Genomic DNA, 12,898 nt, shown 5'->3' on the forward strand with positions numbered 1-12,898 from the left:
GGAAATCCTAATCATAATGAAGGCGAAACATATACGATGATAATCAGATCTACATGTAAGTAATAAGTTGATCTAAACTTTAGTCTGATTGAACTAGAATCATAAATTCGCGATTTAGAATCCCTTTGTCAAGCTCAAGAAAAATACGGATCTCTATTTATACAAGTAGTGATTGATTAACTTCTGGTGGAAATATGGAAAAATCTAACAAGAGCACTGTTAGGCGGAGCATTATGTGCCCGAAAGTGTTTTTTTAGCAAGAATGAAGCATTTGTAAGGCATGGGAATTAAATAAAGTAACAAAAGGGTTCTACCCAATATTGACAATCATCCTATGAAGTTTGAACACTATGGGCCAAATGGAACTTAAGTTATGCTCCGGAAACTGTTTTCAGTTTTAAGGTAATAGTGACCTTGAACTTTGACCTTGTGACCCAATATGGACAATCATCCTATGATGTTTGAATATTGTGGGTCAAATAGAACTTAAGTTATGCTACGGAAACTTTTCAGTTCTAAGGAAATAGTGACCTTGACCTTTGACCTTGTGACCCCATAAACAATAGGGGTTCTCTACATAGTATAGACAATCATCCTAAAAAGTTTGAATATTGTGGGCCAAATGGAACTGAAGTTATGCTCCGGAAACTGTTTTCAGTTTTAAGTAATAGTGACCTTGACCTTTGACCTTGTGACCCAAAAATCAATAGAGGTCTTTTACCAAATATGGACAATCATCCTATGAAATTTGAATATTGTGGACCAAATAGAACTTAAGTTACGCTCCGGAAACCAAATTGCTAACGGACGGACGTACAGAGAAACGGGCGCAAGGGGGAATAACATAATATGCCCGAAATATTTTCGGGCATATCAAAAGGGAACAAAGAAGCGACAATTGGATTTTACCTTACCTTGGAAAGGCACATGATGAAATCTTTATTATAAATGTGGGGCAAACAACACTCGTACCGGACGTACATGCGCTTACTGCATTATTTTTTTTCACCGGAACTAGACAAAAATTAGACACATGAGCACTAGGACAGTCTACCAAGTCTGACAATGACAATATTAACAAATGATAGCTTAGAATATAAAAAGAGAAATCTGTATCAAAACTTATCTAAGAAACAGCAAAACGCACTTGGGTTACATAGCATTATTTACAAATTCAGCACATATAGAATACTTCTTGGTGTTGCAGCATACGTACTTTGTCGGTCATTGCAAGTCAAGAACAACGAATCCTAAGGTCTCTACACCATTTACTAGTACTACACAATGGAAAAGGTATGGCTGAAGAGAGAGTTGTCAGATTAAACTTACAGTGTTGAAATTTCAAAGCTTAAATTGTCTAAAACTCGCCTACTACTCGTATAAAACGGAGGATTTTTCTGTTGCAGCGGAATAATTACAACGCACTCCTTTGTGGAAAGACAATGTACCCGTATTAACTTCCAGCAGAGCAAAATCTTACCCACTTTGTTATATTAGACGCTTATGAACGACATCTACTCGCTAAATGTAATTATCAAAAATTTTGGCTTCCGTCGATCTGTCAGGCAGCTAAAAATAGAATAGATAAATACAGAATCCCTAAAGAAAGCCCAACACGACAAAATTTAAAATGTTGCAGACTCTGTTTGGTTGAGCCTGTTCATGGATGGAACTGGAAAGTGCAAGTTACCGTTCACGCCCCCTAGCAACGGCTTAAGCAGAATTCAACATTTAAACATGAAATAGTAAAATTTTGAATTAAGAAACATCCACAGATGTGTTCATACAGCGGTTATCATGGAACCTTCAATGTGACAATACCGTGACATTCCATGAAAAGCAGCGTATGATCCCAAAGAAATAAAGAGCGTTAGCCCTAAACGAGAAAACATTGGGCGGAACTAATTTTGGAATTTTGAAAGGGGATCAGAGGTTATGAAGCCTGCATATCACAGATAAGACGTCAAAAGACAAATTTAAAAAGCAGGCAACAATTACATGTCCTAAGGGTGATTCAACATTATTCAAGTAGGAATATTTGAACCACCCAGCGAGAAAATGCCAAGTTGAAACTAAAAATACCACAAGCACAACAATAAGGGTCTCCCTAATTACCGACAAGAACCGTCAGGAACCGACAAGAGCCTATATATTACAAATAAACAAATACAAATGTGTTTTTATGATTGTTAAACATGCAGGGCATATATATTTTTTATATTTGATAAGGTTTTTCCTGTATTTTTATAGAAAATTAAATATATGCGTACCGACAAGAAAAAATTCGAGTGCAACGCGTACTGTTACTCTTGTTACGTTTGACACCGACAAGAAAAATTTGTTATTTCCAATATAATATAAATAATATAATCAGTTGCAAAAGTTGTGGTCAGAATATCTTATAAACATGTTTCAACCTTATCTGTAGTCATAAAAATAGTTTTTCATGACATTGCATGAATGTATATGCAACCGACAAGAAAAAAACAGGGATCATGCGTAATGAAGATTTACCGACAAGAAGAAATTGAGAACGAGCTGTAGTGTAGATGTAGAACATGGTATATAATCTTTTTTTTTGTAATTAAATAAACTTTTAAGACTTTAAACTTTCATATTTTAATGCATATAAGAAAAAATATTTGTGTTTATTCCATTTAGTTTTAAAATATATATTTAACAAATCGATTACCGACAAGAAAAAAACAGGGATCATGCGTAATGAAGATTTACCGACAAGAAATTGAGAACGAGCTGTAGTGTGTAGATGTAGAACATGTATATAATCTTTTGTTTGTAATTAAATAACTTTTAAGACTTTAAACTTTCATATTTTAATGCATATAAGAAAAATATTTGTGTTTATTCCATTTAGTTTTAAAATATATTTTAACAAATCGATTACCGACAAAGAAAAAAACAGGGATCATGCGTAATGAAGATTTACCGACAAGAATTGAGAACGAGCTGTAGTGTACAAAGAACATGTATATAATCCTTCTTTTGTACTTTTTTTTCAGTTTTTGAAGAAATTGATGATGACTTAATTCTCACCACTGAGAAGAAAAGACGGACATCATGACGTACAAAGATGTGATCGATGTTATGCATTATACGCTTGTATTTGTTTAATGAAAAAACAATTGAAACCTATATAAAATTTCGACCACAGGTCTCATCGATCAGGTTGTAGTTTCATTTCTCCACTTAGAGGTAAAGAAATAAACAGAGATATCCCCACTATAGGTTTTAATATTTTATATCATAAAACTTACGGCAGTTACGCCACGCCAGAGGTTGCAGAAAATTTTAACTTTTTTATTTAAATTTAAAATTATTTACATAAGTTACAGCACTGAAAATGTATTGTAGCTAAAATTGATAATGTTTGGTAAAGATAGGCCAATTATTGTGTATTATACATATGTTATTCATATGCTTTTTTAAGTAATTTCGTATCTCAAATTAAACATTCTCACATCACACAAACCATTATTTTATAGTCAAGTATATAATTTTTTTATAATATAATTCATGTCATGTGTCATTTATGTATTATATGTTGTATTTGTATATTTAATATGGTGATAAGCTTTTTATGCTTAAACCAAGTAATAAAGTTTCTGTTCTGTTCTGTTCAATGTACGAATTATCTCTTCTTTCTCGAAATTGTTTTTGCACCTTTTCAGCCTTAAAGTTTTCACAGCTTTGATTAAATTAAATCGCTCAAAGTTAACTGAGTGAGAAACACACGCGCACAAGCTTTAATTGAGTAATATCAATCAATTTTGTTTGAGCAATCAATTTTGAAATTTGTACTTGAAAAACCTAAAAAAAAATTTTTTTGGCCCTGAATATGTTATATGTATATATGCTAATACAATAATTGAATTTTGAATTTATGTTTTCGTCATTATTTTATTTTATTTCTATATCCTTATTGTAATGCTTTACCGATGTATTTGTGTAAAAATTGTAAATGGATTATAATTGGATAATTTAAATGGCAGGTATGTAAAAAAAACTTTATATATGAAATATATTTTTGATAACAGTTATGAAATACTATTATTTTAAACAACTTTAACTGATCACTTTCATTAAATATGTTATATCATGCCTATACATAATGTCTCTTTAAATAAAACATGATCATGAAGCATGATAATATTTCTTGTCGGTACTGTAGGCATGAAAACATTTCTTGTTGGTAGACATGAACACATTTCTTGTCGGTACAGAAATATTGCCTAAATGCAGGATATTTTGTAATCAATGACAACGAAATGTTTTAAAATTATTTATTGAATAGATAGGCTGACAATAAATTATTTGAACACATTTAAAAACCTACGCCATTGATAGCAATAATGAAACTTTCTTGTCGGTATCCGCTAATATTCTCATATCATCATTCATTAATGATGATATTCTTAATTGAATTAGAAAACATTTAACATAATAATTATTATTTATAATACAACATAATCTTAATAAAAATAATTATGATTTAACACTTATACACAAATTCTTAATGTAATATCAATGATACGAAGATGGCCGAGTTCTTGACGGTGAGAAACTGAGACTGACTTCTTGTCGGTATAGATATTTGCCTATAAACATGGTTCACAACGAATTTATTATGTTTTTAATGTAAAAAATATTAAGAATTGTTATTTTTAAATGATGAATAAGTGAAATTAATTCGTATTTTCCTATTTTTACTTCCTGTCGGTTCCTGACGGTTCTTGTCGGTAATTAGGGAGACCGCAACAATAATGTCGTGCTGAACGATCTTCAAGGATCGAAAATATAATATCCTTGAATAAATGTACGGGGAGACTTTTTACAGCCGTCACACGGCACAAATTACACGGAGTGACCATAAAATAGATAATGCAGAATCCCTAAAGAAAGAAAATGCATCATTTGTCGTAAAAACAGATGGGAAATGATTTGTCTGAAGAACATTGTTTAGATTTTCGATTGTTTGTCCGTGCCTTTAATAATAATTTTAGACAGCGCTTTAACTTACTTGGCAGCAGCTTACCACATCAAAACTAATGTTTGCAATCAACACTTAGTCGCATGAGTACACATGGGCAGTTTAATCCTAAACTTTTACTATGGTATGGCAGTTGGTGGAAAAGACTTATTGTCCTGACAAAAATAACATTGAACAAGCAATTATCATAGTATTGCAAGCAATCCATAAGTCCCCTACCGGTAAGAGCCCAAGCAACATTCTGAAGGGCCATTGGCCATTCACTTATGTTCCTATTTTAAGTAAATTTGTTAAAAAAGTTATTTAAAAGTAATCACAGGAAATAGTTTTTATGTACAGACTGAAGGACACTCTAAAGTTATTTTTTAAACATCCCTGTTATCAAAATATAACATTTTTAAAATCCTATCATGATTGAAGAAGTTGGAGTAAAAATTACCAATTTCTCAAAAAAAAGTCTAAGTTCAAAAGGGGCATAATTCTGGAAATAGTCTTGCTAGAGTATTGAACACTCACAAATGCTGAGTGATAATAAGAAACATTTATATGTAGTTTGAAGTAGATACATTCAAAAAAAGAAGTTATTAAAAAAAAACAATGTTTTTTTCATGAAAATTTTAAGTTCAAGGGAGGTAATTCTGATAAATTTTGTGCTAGAGTTGTAAACCTTGTCACATATGATGTGGTTGATGACAAGCAACTTATATTTAAAGTTTGAAGAAAATACCTTAAGATATAAAGAACTTATAGTGAAAAAACTTAAAAACTGGAATCAGAAATCTTTAAATTCAGTCTATTTGTTGCCATAGCAACCAGAATTTTCAACAAAGGAAGATAAGGAAAGGATGTGCATAACTTCCATACTGCCATCTACCCATATGTCAAGTTTATTAAACATATTTTCAGTACTTTTTGTGTTATCACTGGATCCAGGTTATGTGTAAAATTTGCCATATTTTCAGTCTATTTGTTGCCATAGCAACCAGAATTTTCAACATAGGAAGAAAAGAAAAAGATGTGCATAATCTTCATACTGCCATCTATCCATATGTCAAGTTTCATAGGAAGAAAAGAAAAAGACGTGCATAATCTCCATACTGCCATCTATCCATATATCAAGTTTCATTCAAATATTTTTAGTACTTTTTGCGTTATCGCGGGATCCAGTTTTGTGGACGGACGGACTGACGGACGGACAGACGGACGGACTGACGGACGGACAGACAGACGGACAGACGGACGGAGGGTAAACCTAAAGTCCCCTCCGGTAAACCGGTAGGGGACTAAAAACATACTAGGACGGACATACGTACGTTATTCTGATTTTCTGCAAGCAACACTTAGTCACAAGGGTACACAGGGGCAGTTTATTCCTAAACGTTCACTATGGTATGGCGGTTGGTGTCAAAGACTTGACAAAAGCAACATTGTAAAATGTATTCGGACGGACATACGTAACCAATGAAACTTTACAAACAGTTATAACGGAAGCAGGCGACGTGATGAATGAATTAATGACCATTCACATACGTCACTTCGATTTTTTTATTGCCAATCCACTTACTTTACGGCCGAAGATTATGAACAAAGCAATATCAAGTTGTTCTCAATACACACTGCTTACTCCAGCTTTAGATATATAACGGGTATAACAAGAAGAGCCAGATTTAAGAAAAATCTGTTTGACCACTTCCTGGAGAAATAGAGACACGAATTTCTTTCTGCCTTACCTGTAAACCACCAGACGACATGAAACAATATTCAGACGATAGCAGCTGGGAATGAAGCGCAAAGTCACGTTTTTCAGTTGTAACGAGCCAGGCTTAACGAGAAAGAAAAGTCATGTTTACAAATACCTGAAGTCCAAATAAAAATGTAAATTTCAAATGTCTAGTCTGATCCTGGAATGATCCCTTTTTGAATAGCACAGTTAAATCCAAGTAAAATCCAAGAACACTTTAGAATAAATTCCCACAATAAAATCCACAAGAATAATTTTAACTATTTTAAAATAATCCAAGCTCCAATAAATCTAATAAATACACATGTTGTTATTTAACAAAGTTTCACAATTATGCAATACAATACAATACAATATCTTTATTTCACTCAAGACATGCACAATATATACATGACAACATGAGGTAAATAATACAATAGATATAAATCGAGGCACCGATCAATCATAAATCCACTTGGAAAGATCGAAATTCTATGAAATAAATAATTGTGTCTATACTAATTTATAGCGTCATTCTCGAAAACAGTGAATGAAAAAGAAAACAAAAAAAAAAACAAATACAATCATACATAATTGTACATATAGCATGATATATTTTAAACCTGCTAAATCTGTGTGTAATTTCAATATAAAGGAAAAAAAAAAAAAAAAAAAATACATGATATTTCTCAGGATATTTCATCACCAATAGTAACAACGGGAGAATAACCAAAATTGTTTAACCCAATATTTTTTTTCCAGTTACTATATAAACAAAATTATTTCTTTGACCATTCACAAAATTGTCTATATTCCACTTTTTTAAAAAACACTTGTTTTCCCATTAATTTCTTTATAAATAATGATATTCGGTCTGTTGTAATATGTTGCTTTTAACAAGCGCTTACGAGTGCCTAACAAAAAAGAACATTCGAAAAGATAGTGGAATTCATCGCCAATACCATTGTTGCATTTCGTACAAATTCTAAGATTTAATGGGATTCTATGCCAAGATCCAGTTTCTACAGGGAGTCTATGGCTTCTTGTTCGGAAGTTAATCATATATCTTAAGTATTTAGGTGGTGTATTTATTAAGTATTTCTCAAATTCAAATTTTGTTTTAAAAAGTTTATAATTTGCACATTTGCTCGAATTTTCAATATTTGAGTACCAATCATTCAAGAAAAGATCAGAAAGTTTCTGTTTTACAGTAGTTGTTAACCATTTGGTGTTTGGAAACTCGTGGTGCGTATTTATGCAAACACACCAACGCGTAATATTAGCTGTTAATTATTGAACGGCGATAATTATCACTTTTATACAATACAATACAATACAATATCTTTATTTCACTCAAGACATGCACAATATATACATGACAACATGAGGTAAATAATACAATAGATATAAATCGAGGCACCGATCAATCATAAATCCACTTGGAAAGATCGAAATTCTATGAAATAAATAATTGTGTCTATACTAATTTATAGCGTCCATTCTCGAAAACAGTGAATGAAAAAGAAAACAAACAAAAAAAAAACAAATACAATCATACATAATTGTACATATAGCATGATATATTTTAAACCTGCTAAATCTGTGTGTAATTTCAATATAAATAAGGAAAAAAAAAAAAAAAAAAAAAATACATGATATTTCTCAGGATATTTCTCACCAATAGTAACAACGGGAGAATAACCAAAATTGTTTAACCCAATATTTTTTTTTTTCAGTTACTATATAAACAAATTATTTCTTTGACCAATTCACAAAATTTTCTATATTCCACTTTTTTAAAACACTTGTTTTCCATTAATTCTTTATAAATAATGATATTCGGTCTGTTGTAATATGTTGCTTTTAACAAGCGCTTACGAGTGCCTAACAAAAAAGAACATTCGAAAAGATAGTGGAATTCATCGCCAATACCATTGTTGCATTTCGTACAAATTCTAAGATTTAATGGGATTCTATGCCAAGATCCAGTTTCTACAGGGAGTCTATGGCTTCTTGTTCGGAAGTTAATCATATATCTTAAGTATTTAGGTGGTGTATTTATTAAGTATTTCTCAAATTCAAATTTTGTTTTAAAAAGTTTATAATTTGCACATTTGCTCGAATTTTCAATATTTGAGTACCAATCATTCAAGAAAAGATCAGAAAGTTTCTGTTTTACAGTAGTTGTTAACCATTTGGTGTTTGGAAACTAGAAACCTACTAAAACGTGTTCTGAATAGTAATTGTATTTTTGCAGTTTGATTCTGACTTTCAAATTAAAAGGTGTGAACATAGATTATACTTGATTTACACATTTCAAAAATATAAGTAACTCTTTTGAAATCAAATGTCAACGTATGTTCCTGCGTGGTATTTATTTACACCTAATATTAACTGCAGGCAAAACATTTTTATTGGCTGCTCAATAATCTAATTTGCATAATTTATTCACACAATTGCTGGTATTATCCATTTGTTCCTAGTTTGCACCAAATGTCAATGTCACACTGTATACTGACGATTTTTATTGCTCAGTGTATTCCTCTGTGGAGAAAGCATACACCGACAGACCTTTTGATCATGAAAAAGAGCTAATAACTATTTCCAGTTTTGACTGGATGACTAACCCAACGGACAGTTTTGTTTTCATACGATATTAGTCTGGCTGCCGATTTTCCTGCGCCAGTCTCATTTTTTTAGCGCCAATGGCGCAAAATCGCGTCCTCATCAGATCTCTGCATATTAGATTTTACTGAAAAAAAGATACATGACCGGCGATGTACCCGATTCACACATACAAAGGACAGCTTGTCTAGCGAAAACTAAGTACAAAATAAAAGGATTTATCGGCAATTTGAAGGAGCTTCTCATTCAAATTAAATTTACCAAATAAATTAAATGGTTTATCTTTGAAAATTAAGCAGTCATTGGTCAGGGATCACCAGCAAGCTTGATCATCGAACAAATGTTAATTAATGTCGCAGCGTATTAAAGCAATTCAGTTCAATACGATGTTTTATAAACTTAATTGATTATAACATATAAATAAAAACTTGAATTGAAGATGATGATAATTATTAAGTTAACGTACATGTAACAACCATCCATTATCGGAGAAAACATTCAGTTTGACAAAGTCCGAAACATGCAATAATTTCAATATTGATATCTACATAATTATACTACTTATTTATACTATTGTCAATGCATTTTTTGTAAAATCATTTTAATACATGCATGAATGTGATTATAATGTACGTAATGAGATTAATAAGTTCTTCATCAAGATATATTTCTGTTGTACCAGCGTGTACACCTATACTGTAAGTGGGTGTAACACGTCATAATCTCGGTCTCGTCTGTCTCGCGAGAGTGAAAGAACGCCAAAATGGCGGCGCCCATGAACTTATTTCTCAAGTAAAAAATAGTGTCTTTAAACACGAATTTCTCAGTTATACGCTTGATTTCAACAGAAAAACTGTTATGGTACCTTTTTTTAAATGATAAATATTTATATAAGACAGACATCACTCTATCCATTCCTATTCCTTTAATTTCCAAGTTGAATAATACTCAAAATATATTGATGTCTTAAAAGGTAACTGATGACTTAAAAGATCACTGATGACTTAAAAGGTAATACGAAAGAAAAATGTCTCCTATATATATTAACTAAGAAGTTTCTAGAATAGTCTTCCATTTTCTAAAGTAATCATAATCTAGCAACTTCAACAATAAAGATCATTCCGGAAATTTCTATTCAAATATAATGCATGAGTTTTCTACAACAGTTAAGAAAGTTCTAGTACATACAATGTAGTTTATGTTCTAAAAATAGAACAATGACAATATTGGAAATACCAGCTGGTCAGATATAAATTATATACATGTAATATGTTGCATACATAACACAGTGGAAACTAGCAGAGGTTGAGGAACTTGTAACCGAATAAGATAGCTTAACACTATTCACGCTCGTGTTATACAACTACGGAGTCGCTATAGCGGCACGGGCATATGGTTAAAGGAATTTCCAAGTAACAATATCAATTTCCAAGTGTCAATATCTATATAAATTTCTATATATCAGTAAAATTTTACTTGAAAGAGACAGTGTTAAAATTTATTAAAGACTGCATTTAAATAACTTTAAACGTAACTATATTTTAGAGCGTTTTTAGCATAGTGTACATGCATTTAATATCATTTCGCGGCCCTTAGTTTCAAAATATGTACGTAAGCGCTCTAATGCACGTGACATTTACCGCTTTATGATATACCTCATTTGCATACGCCCTTCTATATTTAATATGACGTCATCCGGTCCATAAACCACATACAGACCGGGGCGGTCCATAAATCTTATATAAACTGGATGACGTCAAATTTAATCTTAAAGTTCGGGGGGGGGGGGGGGCCTGTTTAATTTGATTAACAAAAATTGAATAACAAAAGATGTACATTTTTTTTTTTGCTGTATCGCTTGAAAATTAAAATAATAATTCCGACTAGGGTTTGAAATATTTCACACACTGAACAAATAAATTATTATTTGAAAGTAAATTATAGCAAAAATGTCAGCAACAAAAGGGATGAACGGATTTCGCTTTGACCTCAAAATGCCTTTGATTCCAAATGTGCAGTGTTATAAGGAATTACTTAACACAACTTACAATTGTAGTAAAATGTTGGCGGATTGGCGGCATATACGTTGACAGTGAACGATCCAGAAATCGAAACGTATGTTTCGTAGTCAGTGTTATAAGCAGTTACACCTACAGTATGAGATTCACCACTGTTAAGACATCCGGCAGCGTTGCATGTTGGACCACAGTAAAATGATGTACATGTCTTCTTCTGAACGATGTTACCTGTGGGTTGAAACTACAATCATTATATGTCAAACTCGGTTATGAGGAACTTAAAATTACAAAAAGCGTTTTTATATTATAATTCATCTATACGAATAATTAACAATTGGCTTCTTATTATGAGAAAAAACGGATCTCAGGTGTGTGCCATGTTTACAGTGAATGGTCATCATTTTATAATTCATCATAACGATTACATGTTTTAAAGCAATATAAATTCAACAAGAGTTTTATAATTTGTAGGTCTCCGGATTACGGCAGGGAGCCACATTGACTTTACTAGAGCACAGTTCAACAACCGTATCGTCCATGGGTAAGCTGTCAAGCACTTAATTAATTGCCTTCACTTTCACAAGGAGCTGATAAATTCTGTACATGTCAGCGCAGAGGTACAGTGCCAATGACCTTAGAAAGGATTTCATGATCAATCGGAAATCGAACATTAGCAGACCACATTTTTTTCCTTTTTTTACACATTCGACTCTTCATGATTAAAAATATTTTATTTCCTCAAACGATTGTGAATATTTTATTTCCTCAAACGCGGTAACCGTTTGTTAAGACGACACTTAAATTTGTATGGTGTTGTTGGTTGTTTACCCTCCGGATCAAAACAGTGAGCTTCATTGAATTTACCAGAGCACTGTTCAGCTACCGCATCGATATCGTTCCTTGGTAAACTGTCCAGTTATGATGTGGGGAGGCATCAGCTGGGACGGACGGGCTGACCTGTGCATAACATAGGTAAATTGTCTGGTTAGCGGTATATAGATGAAATGTTCGATACCCAGGTTAGGCTGTTTACCAGGACATTGGGTTCATTGGAAGATAATGCGCGTCCCTACAGCACCCGGCTATTGAAGGACTACCTGCAGAGGGAGAATATTGAGGGCTTGACTAACCAGCCCGATAACCCGACGTAAATCAGATTAATGGCATGTGGCGTAATCACCAGGTACACCGGGTAAATATAGACGGATCCAGGAGCTTGCAAGAATGGGACGCCATCCTCACTAGAACTGTCAGAAACCTTATAGGGAGCAAGAGAAGGCGTTACCAAGAAATTGTCTTAAAATAAGCAATGTGTCACACACGCGCTACCGCGTCTAAATTTGTTAACATAAACAAGGTTGTAAACATTTAGAAAGCAAGCTGCGTGTCCAAAAGCCTTGAATATTGAACGTCTTCCCCTTTCTTACACATAACTAATGCAAAACCAGTAAAAATGTTGAATTTCTCTTTAATTGATTAAATATGAAATAGACATTATAAAAAAATGGACGACGGTTAACAAAGCTT

General features: G+C 32.5%; 1 protein-coding gene across 1 annotated transcript in view; it reads right to left on the reverse strand.

Moving 5' to 3' along the window:
* LOC132743821 (uncharacterized) overlaps nucleotides 1-12,898 on the reverse strand; it is a 41,919-nt gene that overhangs the window by 27,107 nt on the left and 1,914 nt on the right. Inside the window, exon 3 of the mRNA XM_060732389.1 lies at nucleotides 11,402-11,599. Within this exon, the coding sequence (XP_060588372.1) occupies nucleotides 11,402-11,599 (198 nt within the window). The remainder of the gene's footprint in view (nucleotides 1-11,401; nucleotides 11,600-12,898) is intronic.

This window comes from Ruditapes philippinarum, unplaced genomic scaffold, assembly GCF_026571515.1.
Source record: "Ruditapes philippinarum isolate M1 unplaced genomic scaffold, ASM2657151v2 ctg412_1_1_1_1, whole genome shotgun sequence".
Lineage (NCBI taxonomy): Eukaryota > Metazoa > Mollusca > Bivalvia > Venerida > Veneridae > Ruditapes > Ruditapes philippinarum.